Genomic DNA, 21,986 nt, shown 5'->3' with positions numbered 1-21,986 from the left:
TGCCGTGTGTGAGGACCTTGCTCTGGCTTAGAGCTCAGTGGTAGCTCTCTGCTTCTCGGTTCTGTTCCCTGGAGAAAGAAAATTCCATTTCTCCTGTCCCATTCCCTTTCTCCGTAATTGCACCTCTGCAATGACAATCCACACCATTCAGAGATGATGCGGCTATTTTCTCTTTGGGGCAAGGGTGGGCTCCCCGTCTTCATGAGCTGTTCTCCTGGAGAAACCCCGGCAGCAGCACCAGAGCAGCCGGGTGGGAAACAGGAGCTGGCAGCCCCAGTGCAGGGCACCAGCATCTCCAGAGCCCCGTCGTTTCCCCCTCCTCTCAGGATGCCTTTTGTTGTTCACTGCCCAGTGCTGGTTTCTTTAAGCTGCCCCTCACTGTCACCAGAAAATTACAGCTGAACTCTGCGGCTGAGAAGGTTGAGCAAAGGGAAGCAGGACAGGCTCGCTGAAGGGAACTGGTACTGGTCTCTGCCCCTTTAGGCAGGGGTTGAACCAGGCTCTGGGAGCTGGAAGTAGGGAGAAAAGTGGCCTCCTGTGTAGCTGGAGATGGCAGCGTGGCAGGCAGGAGAAGGTCAAGCAGTGCTGAATGCGGGCAGACGGCATGCTGACAAGCACCGGCCACGGGGACCAGCGCAGAGTCCCCAGCTTTCCTCCATGGTTTACGGATGGGGTGTGCAGGGAGAGCCCTGACGGCGATGGGAAAGCAGGGAGCGTCGCTGGCAGCGCTTTGGTAAGGACGCCCTGGCTGCTCACTTTGTTTCTCCTCCCACGTCTTTGATTCTCCTTCTCCTCCCTGCCCAGTGCTGAGCTGGAGCCTGTCGGGTCTGAGTTTGGCACTGAGGGCTTTCCCCAGCTCCGCGCAGACACGCGCAGGCGGGATCCATGCTTGCAGGGCAGAGGAGGTTGTTAAAGAGCCTTTGTGAACTCCCCAAGGTCAGCCAGAAGAGACAGCATCCACTAATCCAAGGTCATTTCCTGGGCTAAAAGCAATAAAATGTTTTATTGATAAACTGAAGAGGGGAAAATATACACACTAAATCCACTCTCACACATTGTGGGCCATGCCTGGGCTGTTCCTGCCGTAGCCCTGGCCCTGCCTGGGATAATGCACGAGTCGTCGTGCTGGAGGGGAGATGTTTGCTGGAAGGGGCTGAGCCTTTGGCTGCCTTCCCTGCCTCCTCCCGGCGTGTGGCTGGGCACTGCCAGGGCGCTGCTCCGGGGAAACGCATTCCCAGTGCCCCAGCGGCCCTGTGCTGTGAAGGTTTGGCTCCGTCTTAGGGACGGCAGCCCAAGTGTGAAGAGGCTCTGGCAAGCAGCATCCTCACCCCTCCACCCCAGCAAGCTGTGCTGCCCGCCCTGCTTGGGACTACTGGGCGGACTGGAGTCACTCCAGTCAAGCTTGCACCACAGTGGTTAAAAAAGAAAAGGACTGTGCAGCATGTCGGTCCTCCTACCCTCCCCCTCCCCGCCCCAAATAATGCTGTTAATAATTAATCGAATGAGAGCTTGCAGCTCCTGGAAAGCTGGCACTGGGACCTCCCTCTTGAACGGAGCTGCTCAGCTGGGCTTAAAACTCTTCAATAGGAATATGAAAGCTCCATCTGTTCGATGTTCCCGGCCCTCTGAAGTGACAGCGCGCCGTCCCTCCCCAGCCAGAACCCCTCTCCCCACAGCATGGGCCCTCCTGCCCCTCCTCAGCCCCTGCCCCATTCGGTGGGGGTCCCTCCTGCACCCCCAGCTCTTCCCACGCCGTTAAGCTTCTGCCGTGCAGCCAGGGCCCCTTCACCTCCACCCATGCCAGCTGGTTCCTCCAGCTCCCACACGCTCCTTTTTCACAGCCAGGACCCTTTCTCCCTCTACGGGCGTGCGTTTTCCTTCGCTGACCCCAAGCCAAAGCCAGACGATGCCGTATTTCTGTCCATGCTGCGAACCCCTTCATTCCGCACATGCTGTGCCCCCCGCAAGCCCCTCTTCTTCCGTGGGGGAGGCAGAGCTAAGCCGTGCCCACCTTGGCAGCACCCCAATGTGGAGTTCATGGGTGAAAAGGCGCTGCTTTGGGGACTGCCAAAGGGGCGGCACACGGGTGGGGACCCAGGGAAAGAGGGGTGGTGGGGGCAGCGACCTGGGCTTGTTGGCAGCAAATTCAAGGGGTGACAAGGCAGCAAAACGGTGAGGGGAGTTTTCTCCTCGTCCTCGCCGGGCCTGGTTGTGGCAAGCCCGTACCTTTTCCCCAAAGGGAGGTTTGCTCGCAAGATGCCACCGGGCTGGGTGCGGAGCGGAGGGAGCCGGTGTCTCCTCGCAGGGTGTGGGGAGGGGGCAAGCGGAGCAAACTCCCGGTGGCATTGTTTTCAGAGGAAGCGCTCAGTGTAAATAGAGCATGTGGGAGAGTTTGTCCTGGGCAGAGATGAAAAGTCCGTGTGACAGGCTCGGGTTATAAACGGCTTCCTCAGATTGATGCGAAATCAAAACATTTCTATTTAGACGAAGAAAATGAAGGGGGATGTTTACTTAGCCTGGAATCTTTAAACAGTGTGATGGAGATGCAGGGTGATTTGGGGTGGGGAGCTCAGCCTGGGGGGGAGGGAGCCGCTGACGGCTTCGGGGGTCCCTCCCTGCCTGACAGTGCTGGCCTTGAGCAGATACGAGGGTCCACAGCTCGATTCCTCTCCCTCTGCCCAAGTGAAGGAAACTCAGATGCTGTGGTCCGCTCTGGCCTGATGGCCATCTTCAGCGGTTCTTTGTAAGAAGGGTTTCCCTTCTGCTTTGCAAATCGAGAGGCTAAAAGGGGAACAGAAATGTTGATAGAGGTAAAGTCTCTCCTGTTCCATAGACTAGGAGTGAGGCAATGGAAAGATAAAATGATGTGTCCAGGCTTGCGGAGAGCTGGTTGCAAGGTTGGCAGAAGTTGGGAGTTCTTCCTGCAGCCGTATGTGCATGAGTGGGACGGCGATACCTGAGAGCCCTGGTACGGCAGAGCAAATCCCATCTCAGGAAGGTCTCTTGGAGGGTTAGTTTTATAGAGCAGGAAAAGGTACATTTTCAGAACTGGCTTTATTTTCAACTTAAACTTTAGGAAAAGATTCTCAAAATGTTAAAGAGCAGAATTGCTGTCCTCAAAAAAAACATCCCAAACACAAGGACAGGGAAGATGCAGAGGGGAAGGGCAGAAGCTGGGGGGCAGAGGGGCAAAGCCAGGGTGTGTGAGGTGGAAAGAGGCAGAAACGGGAATGGAAGACAAGTTGCAGGCTCCTTGGGGTTGCTGCATACGCAGCAAGTGCAGCCTCGGGAACGTCTGTTCCTCTCTTCCTTTGAATAAATATTTATGTATTCATTTGCCGGCTGGTGCACGCACTTGGCTGCTCACCTCCAGACCAGAATAATGGGACCTGTGCTCGTTGCAGAAAGGGGGAGGGCAGCGGGGATTCGGGCTGCCGCGTGTCTGCCTCCCAGTTATCTCCAGCTGCGAGCCGTGCTGATCTCACCAGTTAAGCGGGGCCGGGTATCGTGAGAACGTGAACGGGGAATCACCGGGCAGCGCTGGGGAGAGCGGCGCTGGTGATTCAGTGCTGACCCAGTGCCCCAGCCCTGGGCAGGCGCCGCACGGCACGGGAGGCACCATCCGAACCACCTGCAGCCGCGGAGGCTCCGCTGGCCCTTCGCCCAAGCGTACAGGCGTGAGCCATAGGTGTCCTGGCCCAGCTCCAGTTGGAGCTCACGGCAGCCTCCTGAGATTCCCTCTGTGGTACCAGTTGCGCGTACGATCGGCCTTCACTTTCCGCCCTAAATAGAGTGGGAATGTGATGGGGAGGGAAGGTGCCAGCGCACAGAGACTTTTGCAGCTTCCTGGGCGTCTGCCTGTGCCCATCAGTACGCGTGAGGACTGCGCGCGCGTCGGGGGAATGTGTGAAAGGGAAGCGCGTGGGGAAACGTACGGGGATGTATTTTGGGGAGATGGGGCTTTTTAACCCGTACGTGTATGACTGCGTTTATGGAGCGTGCCGGCGCATGCACACAGCTCTGGAACAGCTATAATTTCTAGACGGGGAGGTGTGTTTTTCAGGGCGACGTGTGCTTTCCCTTCGTGAAAGCATGATTGCACGTAGGTGTTAGTGCCGGGGGGGTGTGTCGTTGGAAAAGAGAGGAGTACATTTTGCCTCTCTTTGTGTGGGGGGCTGATATATTTCTTGGGGTGTTATTTTTCTTGCAGTCCTTGACAGGGAAGTGTGTCTGAAGCTGTCAGGAGTTTACGCTAAGCAGCCACTCTCTGGCTCTTGGACAGCAGGTCTAAAGTTTCAGTCTGTTTGTATTGGGCTGTCATGTTATGGGATTAGGGGCTGTCACGGTGGCTTCTGGATGCGTCGTAGGGGGTCTGATTAATCTCACTCTGCTTCTGTGGAGCAGCACCTCTGTGCTGGTGACAGGGAGGTGTGGGCTGAGCTGCCATGGAGGAACCCCTTCTCACCGTTCGAGGCCTGGAGACGGTTTCTGTTCGCTCTCGGTGTGATGGGCTCTTCTTTCAGCACGACGCAGAGTCCAAGAGCACGTTTTGGAGGGACGTCCAGCAATGTCCACACAGTAGCTCCAGTGATGGCGTGTGTCCGGCAGGCGTTTTACCGGGCGCTCTTCCTGAGCCCTGGGACACAGAGCGGGCTCTGGGAAGAGCCAGGCTGTGTGCAGGTTTCCTTCCTTGGGACCTTTAACCCTTCTTAGTCTGGGTGTCACTCAGAGGTATCAAAAATAAAGAGGGAAATGAGACAACGCAGCTGCTTTAGAATCAGTTTTTTGCTTTTATTTGTGATTGAGTCTTGTTAATTGTTGGTGCAATAATTATGCAAGTGACTCTGTGATAGGGACCATTTAGTTCAAGATTCTCTGTGACCTTGAAGTTAAGACCTTACCTTCTTCCTTTCTCCCCCCACTTTCTCTTACCCCTCCTTTACTAGCTGTCACATATGAATAAACTACATTAAAATAACAAACCAACACTAATTAGCTGATTGTGCTGGGAAGTGTGAGAGCAGAATTTCCTGTGTGTGCGAGAGCGAGCGAGCGAGCAGGCAAAAGGGCCTGATAAACCGATACCAGCCCAAGGCGATTTTCTCCCATATGACTGCCACACACCAGTATGGTGCTCCAGAGCACGCGCTTCCCAGGGCTCCTGTCCTCCGTACTGGTTCTTTCTGGTCCGTACTGGTTCTCTTCTCTGAAACTATGCATAAACCCCATTAAGTGGATTAGGCTTGGGAAGCTGTTCTCCCTGCTGCAGGTGCTTGGGTGCAGTCACTGGCTGGTGTGGTTTTGGCAGCTGACACATCTGGGATGGAGCTGGGGACCTAAAAGCAGGAGGTGCTGCAGTCTGAAGGACAGAGCAAGTCAGGCTTTTACCAGACTTCATATCCTGCTTGAGCCGGGAGCAAAGCCTGGTCCATACCACGTTCACCTGCCTGAGACGTTTGGGGCCTTTTTCTGCCCAGTTCAGTCCCAGCATAAATACGTGCCTCTTTCTTGAGGCCAGTGGCATCCTTTGGTACCAGCAGGTTCAGAGCGTGCCTCTCACCGGACTCTCCTGGCTGGGCTTCCACTCAGGGCTTAGGAAACAGATGGCAGTCCTACCTTTCAGGAGATGACACTGGCCATGCCTGAAGGCCTGTTGGGTTGGGACCAGCCATTTGTTGTTTGGGTTCGAGTTGTCTGATCCCACTAATGCCCTTCCTTGCTTCTTTCCCCTCTCTCCTTCCAGCTGAAAGAACTATATGCACTGACGCAACCTCAGGAAAACCCACAATGGCTGCCAAGCGCAAAGGCGGCCTGAAGCTAAATGCAATCTGTGCCAAGCTGAGCCGCCAGGTCGTCTTCGACCACGGGGGAGCCGAACAGGGACGAGCGGACAAGGGGCCGCAGCGGGAGAGCAGCAACAAGGACCTGCCTCAGCCTGGGACCAAGGAGCTGGGGACGGAGTTTTCAGATGGACTCAGCCGCGTGCAGAAGATTGAGGAGGACAAAAGGAGGGAGGTGATTGAGAAGTGGGTGAACGGGGAATACAACGAGGAGCCCTTGCTGGGGCGAGCAGAGGGCAAGGAATGTAAAGGTGCGGAGAGCGCGGAGGTGCCCCCCGAAGGGGTTTACATGGTGCAGCCCAAGGGCTGCAGTGATGAGGAAGATAACGGGGACGAGGCGGACGCGCTGAGGGGCTCGCAGGATGGCAACTTCTTGGATGACAGGGATTCAGATGGGCCAGCCTCGAAGGATGATGCCTACCGGTCCTCCAGTGGCGAGACAGGCTCCAAGCTGGGGGCAGGAACCGCCTCAGGTAAGCCCTCTGCCCCCTCCCCTCTCTGTGCGGGGCAGCTTCATGGGATCGTGTTTTTTGTCGGATGGATGAAGCTGTTGTGTGTCGATGCCAAATACTGTCAGCGTCTGGCAGCCAGGGAGGAGGGTGAAGGCCCCAGGCCCCTTACACAGCCCTGGCATTTTGCTCTTGGGACCGAGCTGAGCTTGCCTGTGCTTCAGCCTCCCCTTCCCCAGAGGGAGTTTGCTGGGGTGGACGTGGCCGGGTGGCTCTTCCCAGGCCACAGAGCCCTTGGTAGAGTGGGTGTCCCCCCACAGACCCGATCACACCATTCAGATGGAGATAGCTGTGGGGAGTACTGGCTCCCTGGTTATGTATTTCCACATGGGGAGGGAAAAAAAAAGCCAGGTGGGTTTATCCACATCGCAGGCCGGCCGCGCTGGGCAGCACAGTGCAGGGTTGTGCAAACATACCCGTGCCCACCGATCAGAGCTGACCACGGGAGCCGGCCCCGCCCCGCCCAATGGCGGGCCCACGGGAACATTCTGGAAGGAGCGGCCGCCGCGGCGGGAGGCAAGCGGGAAGGCAGCGGCTTTCCCCGGGGGAATGGGCGGGGAGGGGAGGCCGAGCTGGGTCAGGGCGTGCCCAGGGTGGCCGCCCGTCCCGGGCGGGACCCCCGCCCTCTGCTGCTGCTTGGGGGCTCGCCGCTTCGGGACCGGCAGTGAGATGGGAGCCAGCCGCTGTCTAGCACGGCCTGTCTTTATCAGCCATCCCTGGCTGGCCTGCCAGCACAGGTGCCCCTTTCTGGGTGTTGAGTAAGAGCCTATAACAGCGCCGTCCAACATTGTGTTCCCTTTTTGCTGCTACACATTCCTTCATCCCGGCCGGAGGGGCTGCGTTTTGCCACGTTATAGCCTCCTTCACGAGGCAGGCGTGGGAGGCCCTCCTCCAGCGCTGCGGGACACCCGCGGTTTGGGCTCAGGCCAGTGAAGCTGCCGGTTCCAAACCTGTCTATCGCCCCTGCTTCAGTCCAGGATGCTGGCTTGTGTGCGGTTGCAAGGTGTTTTCTCCCAGGCTGTGTGTGCGTTTCTTATTTTTCAGATAGCATCTACTTTATTTTTGTGGTTCATTCAAAAGCTGAATTCAGCAAGAGATGTTGGGGGGAAGCCCCAGCTGAATTTCCTTCTCCCTTGCTGATACCCAGGGTCCCCCCAGATTGATTTTGGGAGATGTATGAGTGCTGAGCCTCGGTAAAAGCTTAGGGTAAATTGAATTCTCTCCATTAGGGCAGAGCAGCTCCCTCCCCCGATTTGTCACCCAGCTGGGTTGGCTCTGTAATTGAAAGATCTCCCCCTAATCTGCTCCACCTGCACGCACCCCTCCCCTGATCTCAGCACTTTGTGAATCCGTCAAACTTTCCTCCTTTTGTGTGCGCGCATGTTTTCCTCCTCCTGTTAATAAGGCAGCTGAAACTCATCTCCGTCTGTCCGTTCCCCTTCTGGAGAGGCACATTCTCTAGTCTTCACGAGTTCAGTGGCAGCGCACATAATTATGCATATAAGATATAAACAGAGCTGTTTAATTATCCTTCGCCACATCAGTGACAGAGTAATTAACAAACATTGCAAGATCAATGAGGAAAAGTGTGACCTTCAGTTTCCTTTGATAGGAAAGCCCTTGTCGTTCCCAGACACAAGGTGATTGTGCCTGGACTCCGTTTTTAGTTTGTTTTAATCCTCCCCCCACTCCATTTGCAGCTTTTATTTGCTACGAAAACTAGAAAGAGGGGAACTTAAATGTAAAAAATATGTTACCCAACTGGGAAAAATGAGGTTTCTCATTGGGGTAGGAGTTCCCAGTAAAATGCCTTTGTAGGGCTGTATTGTCAAAGGATTATGCAAAAATATATAAGCGTTCATGGGGGGCTGGGGACTCATTTATGTTTAAAGCAGGTAATGGCACATGCGGGGTCCAGTTTACATATACAGCCGCATGGGATTTGACTTGCAAACAGACGTGCTGCCAGGTCTTGAGCATTTGTTTCAAGATCACTGTTGGAAATGTCGCTTGCAATGTTTCCTTGGAAAGCACAAACTGAAACATCGCTTGCTTTGGAAAGGACAAAGTTCTTTTCCTCGTCTGCCTTTTCCTGTCAGTGTTCCAGAAAATGGATTTTAAGCTGTTCCATCACTGAGTCCTCTCAGACCTGGTGTTTCTGGGTGCAATTTAAGTTTATTCCAGTGAGATCTGGAACTGCCTGTACCGAAAAGGAGGGGTTTATTTTCCTGTGAGTTGAGGGGTAGCAGGAGGCAGTCAGATCAAAGGAGAAGAGTATAGCTCTACCCTCCTGGTCAATGCGGCTTCAGGGGAGTCATTGCAGGAACCTGGTTTTGGAGATTCTTAGCACCCGTTGCTCCCTCTGAGGACATAGAGGGTACAGAGCTGACAGTGCTCAGCAGCATTTAAAATTGAGCCCATACTTCTTTGATCAGCCAGAAACTTGGGTAAAAAGCAGGAGCCACGCAGAAAACCAGATACTACATCTGGCTGGGTTTTCTTGATCAGTGGGGAAAGTGATCCTAATTAGATGGGGCTGAGGAGGGTTCCTGCTTGCTGGAGTCCTAGTGTGTACACACACAGCCTGCTGTATGGGACTTCAGCTACTGCTCGTGTCCTCCACTAGCACCTGCTGTAGTCTGATCCCACTTTTGTCTCTTTCCAGGGTCAGACAGTGAGCCTTGTGCATCAGGCAGGAGTTTGCAGAGGCTTGGTCCATGCTGTTCAGTCCTCATGCTTTGAAACAAGATGGGGAATGTGCATGTACGGCATCCCTGTTTCTTCTTCTGAGGCACCCCTTGGAAACAGGGGACTAAGAAGTTGGTGCTCAGTCTTGCCCCATGTGCCCCCCTCTCTGATACAGCTAGGAAACGTGTTCAGGGGTCTGTCAGGAGACGGATGTCAGAAGCTGATCTGGACATGCAGATACATTTCTTCATTCATCCACGCACGCTCTCTTGCACACTGACTGACCCGTACTTCGCTACACACATTTATATATAGCATTTAGATTTCCCAGTACGGTCCCTGACAGAGAACCCTTTCCGCAATCTCTCACTGACGCACACATACCCAGGGAGATTTTCCTATGCAGTCCCGTGTTCCTTACCCTGCCTGTTACTGACATAGCAGGCTGAAGTACTCACCAGGAGCCTTCCCCTGTATGAGCTTTCAAAGTTCTCCTTTCTTTTCGAAGCCTGTTGGCTGAGTCTCTTAGAAAGGGAATATTGGCCCAGTTTTCAACAAAGGGGGGTTTTCTCTTCATAATTTCCTGGGGAGACTCCGCTTAGGAGAACACGCGTGATGAGTGCCAATTTCTTGCTCATTATCCTCAAGCCCCCAAGTCTCACGTTTTCCCTCCCAAGCAGAATCAAGGACAGAGCCCTGGCTGGGATGTCCCATCCCCCAGTATCCAGACCTTGCACTCCATTTGGGCTGTTTTGCTTTTCCTTCCATATATAGTGTGCTGCTGCAGGCTATTTTTAGCCCCTTTTTTGCTAGCTTCGGATCCTTTGTGATACGATAGCTGCTCTGAGACGCACAGATCTCTGCTCTTTGGCAATGCCCACAAATGGAGAACAGCGGCAAGGGGAGAGGAGCCCTTTTATTATCACATAGAAAAGGAGAGAAAAATGCGGTGCAGGGGAGGGGGAAGAAGACCAGGGACAATGCTTCCTGTGCACTTTTCACAGCGATTTGTTTCCCAGCCACTGTCCTGCTTCCATTTTATTTGCATGTGGGTATGAGGAGGGTTTTCTGTTGAGTAGGAAGTAATAATTACCTCTTTGCTGTTGGTTGAAGGTTTATGTGAAATGAGTTGGTGTATGTGAAATGAGTTGACTCTCGTACCATCTTTGTGGCGAGACAGCTCCCTTCTGTAAGGTGCCTCTAGCTTTCTGTTAGGTGCCTGTGCAAAGAAGTGAAGGTTCTCTTGGCTTTGGGAATGTGGTGGTGGGCTCATGCTGGGATGAGTGAAGGTGTGCTTACTAGGCAGTGAGGAGTGGGAACTGGCCAGGGTTTCGTCTCGAATGTGGATGAGGGAAGACTGAGCAGCGCTGGCAAAACTGTTCGTCAAGGAGGGTATTGCAATCATTTGGAACCAAATTTGAACCAAGGAAAGCAGAATGCAAGGTGGTTTGGGGGATGATGGGATTAAATCCAGGGTAGTGAAACCTGAGCTCAAGCTCAGACTTTGCAAAGCTCAGAAGAAGGTTTGAAAAATCCCCCTTTCCTATGGTCTTGGGTTTTACATGTAGTTGTTTGCACCAACTGAGATCTAGCCACATGGGTACCAAAGATGCTTTCCAAGACCACGTGTGCAGATGATAGAAGTTTAAAAAGGAGCTGATCTCCTACAACATTTCATTTTCTCCAATTTTAAAAGAAAGTACTAGGTTTTCTTGAATCTCCTCTCTGGGTTTGTAATGTCTGTGCGGCCTGAACCGAGCTGGTTCAGGGATTTGTAAAACTGATTTGAGATATGGGATTGAAAAAGAAGGTCTCTGTCTTTTTTGTGTGTGCTGCAGGTTAGGATAAAGAAGGAAAGGGGTTGGGTGGCTTTCAGGGCAGCTGTTAAAGCTAGTAAAAATCACACTTAATAATTTAATTTCCTATCACATCCTCTCTGTGGTATTCTTTCTCCCCTTGCATTTTGGCACAGGCTGGCTGGAGTTCTTCTGTGCAGTGCTTGGAAGTCAGGGCACTGTGAAGGAGGCTTGGGGATTGTTTTACAGATCCAAAAAGAGAGGAAAAGCGAATAGGGAGAGCAGATTTAACAGAAAACAGGGACGTGTTAGACCCGGTAGGGATTTCATGGGTTGAATCACTTTTCTTGGGTCACAGGGTTACACTGAAATGGAGGTGGAGAAAAAGAGGTAAAAAGGAGAACTACTTTAAAGCAAGACAGAATTATTTAATATATCTGTGTGTGAAAGATAAAGCTGATGGCTTTGATAGGGTGTTGAAGGGGGTACAGGAGAGGGCCAAGTGGGGAAGCACAGATGAAATGATCCTGCCTCTGAAGATGGAGTAATACAGCCTTTCCTTGTGGTTTCCTTCTGGCAAGTCTTGTTATTGGACACTGCAGGGCATGATTCTGCACTGAACATCCTTTAAGATTGATACTGACCCATGAGATTGTGCAAGGACGAAAAGCTACAACCTGAGCCAGACACTGCAGGGGCATTGCTACCTGTTCTGTAACTAACAAGGTGTTTATTCTGAAGTCAGGCATCCCAAAATCCCACACAGGATGCTGGGCTGAAGCGCTCAGAACTGGGAGGTCATTTTAGGCTAAACCAGAGGCCAGCACTCAGCAGGTGTGTCCTTGTCCTGCTGCTTGCAGGCTTCAGGCATGTTCTTTGCGTTGCCTTTCTCACGCGCCACGTACACAGGCAACTAGTGCAGCAGCATTTCTGCTATGTGAACACAGCTACACCGGGCAATATTGAAACAGGAATCTGTCCTGCACCTTGCAGTGCCTGTTGCAGGCAGTCTCTTCCGCTGTGTCATCCTGTGGAAACTAGTTTGTGAAAGCTAATGGCTGTAGAACTTTGACTTTGCTTGTTGGCTGGGCCTTTTGTGCACGGGAATGCTCTCGTGTATGTGCATCCATCACTGGCTGTCAGATCCCCTCGTCTGTACGGTGTTTCAAGGCACTGTTGGTTTGGTTTGAGCTGGACCCAGTGCACGCAACGTCCGAGCTGCTGCCCGCGTACCTGCCTGTGCTGGCTCCCCGTGAACGAGTGTGTTTGCCCGTGAGAGCTAGAGCGAGTGATTGGAAAAGATGACGAGGGAGGTTTGAAGGACTCCTGCACACAGTAAATCTTTACGCTGCAGGAGAAAGCAAGAGGCAGAGGAGGAGCGTCCTGTCAGACTGAAGCCTAAATGAGTCCAAGCTGGCACGTCAGAGTGATCTTTATTTCCTCCTTTACACTGATGTTGGGTGACCTCCAGATGTGTGTTCTTCCCCTCCTGGTGGCCTGTGAAACTGCCGAGGGAGCAGGGGAGGGAGGAAGGGAGGCAGAGACCCAAAGAAGGGCAGCTTTTGCTCGTTCTTCCTCCTTGTGATCACGCTTAGGTAGACTAAGGCCTTCTTGCCCCTTCCCCAACCCACGCTCCAGAGAACAAGCTTTCTCCCGCTCTCTGGAGCCCACATCAGGACTACAGCTCTTTCTGTCCTCAGTCCAAGTCACGATGGAGAGAAGGCTGTTCCTTACCCATTTTGCACCAGAGTGGGCTTTTCCCTTTCCTGGTCTTACTGGAAGGTGTTCCTGACTGCTCAGGAGGCTGCCTGTAGGTTTCTACAGCCTTTGCTGAACTGTGGCCCCTTTTCACGTGGAGAGCAGCAGCTCTCCAGTCATTGGGACTGAGAAAGAATAGAGGAGTTGGGTGAAAAGAACCCGTACAAAATTGACAGGGAAGGGCAGGACTGCAACAGCTATGGGGAACTATCCTTTGTCTTGCCTTCTCCACTCCTTCCCCCAGTACGCCTCACTGCCAGGCTTCTCATGCATACAGCCTTTGCTGCTCTTCCCTGACCTTAATTCATCTCCACCTCCGCTGCTTTCCTTCCCTCCTCTGCACTTTTCCATTTGCCCTCCTCCTGCTTCACCCCGTACATTGTCTTGCCCTCTCTCCTGCGTCCGTTTCCCACCGTGCTGTCCTGCCCGCTCTCAGCCCCGCTGTTCACCACCACACGTGGCGTATCTCACGCGTTTCTACCCCCTCTCACACACGCGGACACGCCGCCATCTATCCTCTGCGCACCTGCTTCCGTATACAGACAGGCACAAGGGCAGAACTGTACAAACCTTGGCATATTGGCGTTGGTCTCACTTCCAGTAAAATTACTTTTTCTTCATATTAGGCCAAGGCAAGAGTGCAGAGACATTTATGAAACTTTGTTTAATGTACTGAAAAGCCATCGGCTAGAACATTTAGGAAATTGATTTTCCTGGCATTGATGAACTCTTTTTATTTTACCCCAGTATTAATTACTTTTTTTTTTTAAAACAAATTAATTTAAGAGTCGTAAAACCTAACAAGTGAGCCAAACGTCAGTAGATCATGTTCCCCTCTCCCCTTCCTCCCCCTCCCTCCTGCTAGCGCCAGTGTGGGAGAAGAAGAAAAATCAACGCCTTGCGTGACTCTTTCGCTTTGGTTCTCTGTAGGGGAAGCTTCATCGCTGCGAGATTATGCCGCCACCACCATGAATGAGTTCCTGGGCATGTTCGGCTACGATGATCAGAACATGCGGGATGAGCTGGCCCGCAAGATCAGCTTTGACAAGCTGAACGCTGCTACCTCAGAGGCCACTGCATCTGCTGCCTCTCTCCCTGGCGAAGATGCCATGAGCAAACGAGCCCGCTTCTCCAAGTATGAGGAGTACATCCGCAAACTGAAAGCTGGAGAGCAGCTCTCTTGGCCCATGCACTTGGCCAAATCTGAGGAGTTGGGCTCCAAGATGGGCAAAGAAACTTCCTCAGTGCTGGCACAGCCCATTCGGGTGCCAGGTCCAGACGCCTCCATGCTGACGGAGACCAAAGCCACCATCCTGCCGCTGCCCTCTCCCAGCAGTTCCCAGATGCAGGGCCTGATGTCACGGGCCTCCAAATACGACTTCTTCATTCAGAAGCTGAAGACAGGTGAGAGCATCAGGCCACAAAATGGCAACACTTACAAGAAGGCCTCCAAGTATGACCTAGAGAACGTCAAATACTTGCACCTTTTCAAGCCTGGAGAAGGAAGCCCAGATATGGGAGGAGCCATCGCTTTCAAGACAGGCAAGGTAGGCCGGCCTTCCAAGTATGATGTGAGGAACATTCAGAAGCTCACTCCAGTAAAAGCTCCAACACCCAGCCTGGCCCCTGCTCCCCTCGCCAGTACCCCCGGCAGCACTCCTGTGGCTGGGCCAGAGCAGTCCGTCTCATTGCCATTCAACACTCCTGAGTACCTGAAATCAACTTTCTCCAAGACAGACTCCATCACAACTGGAACAGTCTCTACAGTAAAGTAAGTGTCCTCCCACTTTTTTTATCTTTGTATTAGTTGGAGGATCATACCTGGGTGTGGATCGGTGTGAAATTCCAGTTCGTGTGATGATAAATACTCCACTGTTCATGTGATGGTCGTTTTGCTCTCTGTTGGAGTGCTTGCTCCTCTGTTGCACCTTACATCTCTATTTGTCTTATTTGCACTAAGATGTGGCTTGTCATCAGCGGTCACAGCCATGACTCTAGAGCCCACTAGCCCCTGAGTTTGTAGGTTAAAACAAAAGATGAGGGGACGTGGTGCAGTCAGCACTCTAACGTCAAGGTTTTAACTATTTTACTTTCTCCTTCTTCTGGTTCCTCAGGCATCCAGCTGTGTCTGCAGGAGAACCTGACTGTTGCTTCCATTTAACTCGATGGCAAAAGTCTGCTGACTTTAGTGTTAGTGAGATGGAGCTTTTTGTTTGTCCCAGAGCTCAGAAGACATTTTGGTGCCTAATTCCCATCAATTTTCATAGGAGTTAGGCATATACATACTTCTGTGGGGCCAGGCCTGTGTCTTCTCAATTTGCCTGTTCCTTACACAAATAGAGGTGATTCAATTACCCCTCAGACTGGGCAAACTCATTAGCCCAATTACCACTAATACCCTCCTACACATACGCCTGGCAATCTCTGCAGTGATGCCAATGACTGAATGGAGATATCTGAAGGCCTTGCCAAACTTGGATTAGTTTTTAATGTGGCTTCCAGAGGTGGTAGCTGCAGAAAAGCTACATGTGTATGTGAAGCTGCAAACGGGGAGGAAGGGAGGGACTTCTCTGCTTTCTTGTCATGGTTTGGATTTACTTGTTTCTCGTTGTGGACCTGGGGCTGTTGTGAGCTGTGAGTCCTGTGGGGCCGTTTGTAGTAAGTCTAGGACCTCTGGCCTGCACTTCTGTGTCAAATGCCATCACATGCACCCTACTACTTCGCCCTCTGGTAAGCAGGAAGGCTGTTTTATGTTTAATATTTGGACCTAGGAGGCCTTGGGCTGAATCCTCGCTCGAATGCTTGTTGCAGTCCCAGGAAAGTCTGCATCCTCCACGTTTCTGCACCTGGAAGGCAGAGCGAACGATCCCGGTCTTCCGTGTGAAATAGTCATTTCCCAACTGCCTGCAGACACGTTTGGGAGCTCTGCAGTTAAGGTGTATAGGAAGGGGCAGAGGATTATTAACATTTGCATCTGGTCCCTGCTCAGGATGACCCTGTGTGTGCTCCAGACAGCAGGTGGGGACTCCTGTTAGTAAAAAGCACTGTGCTGTAAATATTCCTGTAGGCACAGTGCCTTGTTGTGATGGCCAGGGACTCTGCCTGAAGAGTCTGCAGAGCGCTCAGCTGCCTGGAGTTCAGTGGCCATCCTAGAGCCGTGCTTGGGGGGCTGTGAGCCTCCTGTCACCTGCTTTGGTGTTGCACTGGGCTCCCAGTTTGATTTCCTTTCTCTTATTCACTTCCTGCCACTTGCAGATGTGAGTTTGCAGCAACATGGTGATCCCTCCTCTAGCCATGGGACTTCCTCGACTCGGGCATCGTGATGGGACTGCAACAGGAATGGAAGTGCCCCGGGCCTTCAACCTGGCAGTTCCCAGTGTCTTGATCTGGGAGTACAGAAGGGGCTCTGGTCTCTTCTCCTTCAGGCTGTTTATGAGATACAGGCTTTCATGATAAAAGAAAGCAGGCCATTAATTGTGCTGGTGGAGGAAGTGCTGACTGTGGTATCTGGGATCTGGCTTTCCATTCACAGTCCCCACTGGGACCAGATAACCTGGCAGGAATTACCCCTTACTCTCACACATATGCGCATATACCCTAGCCGTGGGTCTAAACTCTCAAACGTCTAATGCTATTAACCTGCCCTGAACTGATCTACCTACTTCAAGTCAACTCTGTGAGAAAGTGTCCTTGTTTAAACCATGCTACAGAGCTGTCCTGAGTAGGAGTGAAGGTTGGGTGGGGGCAAAACTCAGAAGGGAGACCTTGTGCAGCCTGTCTGGGACTGTGTTGGTATGCCACTGTCTCTTAGGTAGGCTGGAGCCTGCCCCTGTATCTCTTTTCCTCCTGCTGAACTCACTGAGGATGTAATCTTTGTCTGCTTCCTAATGGTGTTAAGTAACTCAGGGTTACAGTTGGGTGCAGTTTGTCTGTGCGTAATTAGGTTTTTTTCTGTGGAAAACCAGGTTTTCATGGTTGGTCTTCTCAGTGTTGCCAACAAACTGAACTGAGTCCTGCAAAGAGGGAACATACAGGAGAGGTGGTAGGTGGACTGGTTCCTTAGGAAGAGAAGGTACAGGATTTGAAGGATAAGGGGGAGGGAGGTTAAAATCACCGTTGTCTTTGGGTGCTCTTCCATGGGCCCTCTCTCCTGGTGCATCCCTGGGGTGTGAGAGAAAGAAGAAGTTAGACTGTACCCTGTTCTGCCTGCTAACCAGCTCTGCTCTGTGTGTTTCTCATTAGGAATGGATTACCCACTGACAAACCAGCTGTCAGCGAAGACGTAAATATTTACCAGAAGTATATTGCCAGGTAGGCAAAACTCTTAACTTTCTTGGGGAGAGGGCTGGGAGTCAGAGGCTGGAGTGGCAGTGGGAGAGATGAGGTCTTGTCCATCTGCATCAAGTGTTTAAACCAGTCATTGTCACTTCCATTTCCCTCTGGCATCTGTACTTGCTCCGTTCCCCTGCTTGGGAGAGCAGTAGCTGTGAGAGGTGTACAAGCATGCCAAGAGCGTGCGCGGCTCCCCAGAGCTGTTAGACTTTGTGACAAATAGTGGAAAAATGCTTCACTGCAGAAGCCCAGGATTTAAATGGGAGTGCTGTCTCTTGACTGTCGTTCTTTCTGTCCGTTGCTGTGCTCTCTCCAGCTTTTTTCCCCTGCCATGTCCAGTGCCTGCAGGAGCCAAGCGGAGAACATCTCGCCTCTGAGAATCTAGGCTGGAGGAATTCACAAATGACTGGAGTTTAGGCAGGTCTTGGCATCAATGTGGGATGTTTGTCCTAGAATATTTGGCAGCTCATTTATATGAGGAACCCTGGCTGAATCAGGTGGAGACTAGGGCACCTTATCACAGCTCTGGGCAAGCTTAGGTTGGGAATGAGCGATGCTGAGAAAGAGCCCAAGGCTGTTGTGGTGAGACAGAGTGAGACAGAGGAGATTATTGCGTAACACCTTCCTGTTTTATCGCTCACGGTGTAAAGGATTCATCAGCCTTTGCCCTGGCCTGTTGAGTCCCTCATCTGTGCTGTGAGGAAGCTCACTACGAAAGCCCCGTGTATCCAGAAAGACACCAGTCAGGGAAGCAAGCAAACACTTCTCTCCAGAGATAAAACTGAAGGGTTTGTTCCCACCAGCACTTGAGCGCTTATTAACAAGAGGGGAGGGAAATGTGTGCTGTGCTTTCCCACCTTGCCAGGGTCTCCAGTCTCTCTGTGGAGGCAGTCAGCTGCTAGGAAGGTGCAAGGGAAGATCTTGGCGCATCAGCAGGGAAAAAGGTGGGAACAGTGCTCTCCCTAGCTGGAGAGTGGAACGAGAGGTGATTTCCCTTCCATCCCTTTTGCCCAAATCCCTCATGTAGGAGAAGTGGGCGGAAGACCATACTGGAAGAGGGGACAGTTGCACCACCACAGGCAGCTCCTCAAGCAGCGATGCCTCTAGTGCGTGCGGCAAGTCGCTGCCTCCTGGGAGAGCAGCGGAATGAAAGCAGGGGTTTAAACCTATTTTTGCATCGGGCAGAAGGAGCAGCACGCTTTTATTGCAGAGATTGCAGGAATCGCAGAGGTTGCAGTGAGAGAGGAGATGCCACCCTTTCTGTCCCCGGTTCCCCTCTGAGGAAGAGAGCTGTGTAAACACTTCACCCACATCCACTCCTCGTAGCGCTCTGCAAGCCCCTTCCCTGGGTCAGGCAGGTGACTGAGGGAGGCTTGTGAGATAGCTAAGGGACACCACATCCTGCTTAAAATGCTCTGCAAGCCACCCGTTGGCAGCACAGCCACTTCCCTTCAATTTACACACAATTTTAAAAACAGTTTAAAGCCTTAAAACTAAGGGGTGGGGGGAGAGAGACATGACACTCTATGTCTGTACTGCATAATTAGCTTAATGAGTTTGCCAAAGCCACTGCCAAAAGCTGCCCAGGGATAATCCATTCTCTCACACAACAAAACAAAACCTCTTACTTAGCTAGTTTGGGTTGGGTTGTTTTTCCCCCCTGTATATTTATAATTAAAAAAAAAAAGACCACAGAAAAAATTATTATTATTATTATTAGTGCCTCAGCAGATGGTGCTTCTGGCAGCACTTGCTTAAATATTTATTTCTATGTGGGTTTCCTCCCCCCTTGTAATTGGGGTGGGTTTTTTTTTTTTCTTCCTTCTTTCACATCATCGTTACAGGGTAATGAGTCTGTAAACACTCTCTAAGCATGCTGACTTCTTTATTTATTATTTTTATTATTATTTATTTATCTTGGTTTTTCCTTCTAAGTCTTGCCAGTTCAAGACTAGTTCTTTCTGGCAAAAAAAAAAGAAAAAAAAAAAAGTGAACCGATTAAAGTAGGGGAAGGGGGAGGGGGTTGTTCTTGTGAAAATGAATCTATGTGCCTGTACGGACAATTTCAGAGTTTGGATTTGCATAGCAGTGTGATTAAATGGTCTGTGAGTTTGTTTCAGGGGTGTGTGTTTGTGTCTGGTGGTGTGCGTGGTAACTGTGGGTGCGTTCATGCAAATGACGAGGGTGTTGATGTACCTGAGAGTGTGCGCATGTAAATGTGCACGTGTGCGTGCGTGTAAGTGAGTGTGCGGTGTGTAAGCTTTCCTGTTATGAAAAACCTAAACAGATGCTGTGCTTTAAAAATTAATAGCTTTGAACTGTTTCAAGTGTCAGGAGAAACACAGGATAAATATAACCCTTTAGGAGCCTAACCTCACAGACTGAAAGAGCAGAATTTCCCCTTGGTGCTGTGCTTGCTGCGTCCCTCCTTCCCCAAGCGCGCGGTTTGGTAGAGCACTTGCCTCTCCCTTCCTGCGCCGTAGACACCGCACGCACACACCTTTCTATGGCGCGTGCGAGGGAGGGTAGGAGCTTGAAGTGCTAGAGTGCTTGTTTAGCTGTTGCTTGTAAAGCTGAGCCCTGAGTTACTCCTGACAGGATGCTTCAGGTAACTCATTCCATGTCAGATCTCTTTGGTGTCTGGCCCTTCTTTTACTGCAGCTGACATCTCTGGTCAATGTGCGTCCTCACTTTCAATAATATTTTAGACTGCTTTGCTTCAAAAGTATATGTTTTGTCAGCAAGGTTTGTCTTCCTCTTCTCTCTGCCTGGCCTGTGCTCCGCAGCTCTCCAGCCCTTTACTCTCTCCTTGCCATCTCATCAGTGGAATAGGGAGGAAGCTTTCCACGGAGCAGTTTATTTCCTTTAAAGCTGCTGGTGGTGACATAAAGCCCTGGGCTAGCAGGACCAGTTCAATCTGCTGCCAAGCTGTATGGTCCTGGTTCATGCCATGGTGACGCAGGCTGCTGCCTGTGCCCTGCACTAGCCTTACTAGCCTCACAGTTGCCCAGGTGTTGAGCAGGAATCGCTTCCTCTGCTTTCAGTTCCACACCTTTGTTTGTGTAGCCAGCCTTGCTGTTTGCTTTGTGGTTTGTTTCTTCTCCGCTGCTGAGGTTTGTTCCAGTTTCTCAATCACCTGTTCTGACGTGATCCTGATTTCCTGCAGTATTTCTTCTCCTTCCCCAGGGAAAGGCATGTCTGCTCCTGGCATCTGTCCCTGTCTCCCTTTGTGAATGCTGAGGCAAAGAAGTCATTTAATTTTTTAGCAATGTCTATCTTTTCTGTCAATTAAGTCCCCTTTCCATCTCCTAGAGGCCCTGCTGTCTCCACAGTTGACCTCTTCTTCCTTACTGTGCATCGGAAAAGCCTTATTTAGTACAGGTTTTCATCCCAGCTTTTTCTGTCCTGTAGCTTAGCGTTACCTCACCTTATGATGATCCATAATCTTCCCTGGTCCTGCTCCATTCCTTGTTTGCCCCAGCGTACCCTCACTCCTCTCCTTTTTCCTTTTTACCCGTTGCCCTTCCTTGTTTCTTTCCCCTGCCCTTTATCATAGGCACTCCTGCTGTGTTTAGTACGAAGTGACGTGAGGAACCTTTGAGCAGATGGTGCTTTATCTTTGAATGTTTCCCCTCTGAGTCCCCTTCTCTCCACTGCTTTTGCCTTTCAAGCTCTTTGACTCCTCTAGGCTCCTCTAGAATATACATCAGGGTTCATTGCACTCATTAGCCCATTACTGGAGCATCCCCTTTTGCCAGTTACTGTTGTGTCTATCTGTCAATAACTTCTATGTACTCTCTGTTTGTATGTAGATATTATATGGCTTTCTGGTTTTGGTTTGTTTGTTTTTTTTTTTCCCCACCCTGTATGTCAGGAGTTTCCAGGTTGGCTGTGTGGAATGCTCAGTGCTGGCCTGCAGAAATGGATTAGCTGCATGGTGTTGGCTGTAGCTTCTTGTGTCCTACGTTTAATTGCACTCAAAGGCAGGCTGAAAACCCTGTGCTTTTGCATTGTGCTATTTTTTGATGTGAGCAAATACTGTATCCACATGGAAAATAATGATTAGCGGGGCTGCTGTGCATGGGAGGAGATTGCATGCACAGGATTGAGATGAGATGGTCTGCCTGTGACGCTTTGTTCTGTTCTTGTTGATCTGTCTCTCCATCTCACCTATCTTTCCATTGATCTATCTTATTGAAAGTTCCTACATAATCTTGCCGTGCTCATCTTCTATCTGTGTGGCTTACCATCTAATCCACTGGTTTGCAATCTTCTCTGTAGTGTGGTACCATACTGTGATTAAAAATAGTCTTGAGACATAACTCATACAAACAAATGAGTGCCTGAGCTTGTCTGAGGTCCTACTAGATGGACATATACCTAAAATTTAGAATCCATATTTGACTGATGTTTATTTGTCTCTTGGCATCAGAGATTTCTGAAACTTGTTGCTGTGGTGTCTGAACTCCCACATTAGAATTTTAGAATTGTATGCTGTTTGATTGAAGGAACCTTCCTTTCTTACTCTTCCCCAAGTAAGCAACTTAAATAATGGAGATGAATTTCAAAGGGAAGGACAGATTAGGGGGGTACAAGAGCTGAACGATCCTGCTCCAGAAGCACCTTGAAATAGTGACAAATACGAAAAGGAATGCGGGAGGGTCACCATCCTTGCAGCGGATAAAGGAGATGGGGTTTAATGCCGTAAACATGTAGGATGAAAGCAGGAATGGGACTTACTTTATTTGTACCTTATAGGCACTATTGTCAGGACACTGTTTAATTTTCTCTCCCTTTCTTTCTTCTGCCCTCCTCTCATGTGTGCAGGTTCTCTGGCAGTCAGCACTGTGGACATATACACTGTGCATACCAGTATCGAGAACATTACCACTGCCTTGACCCAGAGTGCAACTACCAGGTAAAAGAATGGTAAAAAGTTATCAGCACAGCTACCTGAATGTAAAGGGGAACAACCTGAGGGAGGTGTTTGTCCTCCTGGGCTTTCCTCCCTCATGCATGCACATGCCTCTTCATTTTTTCTGCTTTGAAAGAGGGCAGAATAT

At 51.0% G+C, this 21,986-nt stretch overlaps 1 protein-coding gene across 4 annotated transcripts in view; it reads left to right on the top strand.

The window, feature by feature from the left end:
* Positions 1–21,986, top strand: part of CASZ1 (castor zinc finger 1) — a 93,941-nt gene that overhangs the window by 36,302 nt on the left and 35,653 nt on the right. For all 4 annotated transcript variants that reach the window (XM_086764598.1, XM_086764600.1, XM_086764597.1 and 1 more), the window contains 4 exons: positions 5,744–6,313; positions 13,522–14,362; positions 16,834–16,902; positions 21,751–21,841. In XM_086764598.1, coding sequence (XP_086620724.1) covers positions 5,744–6,313; positions 13,522–14,362; positions 16,834–16,902; positions 21,751–21,841 — 1,571 coding nt within the window. The remainder of the gene's footprint in view (positions 1–5,743; positions 6,314–13,521; positions 14,363–16,833; positions 16,903–21,750; positions 21,842–21,986) is intronic.

The sequence above is a fragment of the Chlamydotis macqueenii genome, chromosome 21 (genome assembly GCF_036417535.1).
Source record: "Chlamydotis macqueenii isolate bChlMac1 chromosome 21, bChlMac1.mat, whole genome shotgun sequence".
NCBI classification, from domain to species: Eukaryota; Metazoa; Chordata; class Aves; order Otidiformes; family Otididae; genus Chlamydotis; species Chlamydotis macqueenii.
Note: the sequence above shows the minus strand (reverse complement) of the source record. Positions and strands in the feature narration are given on the sequence as shown.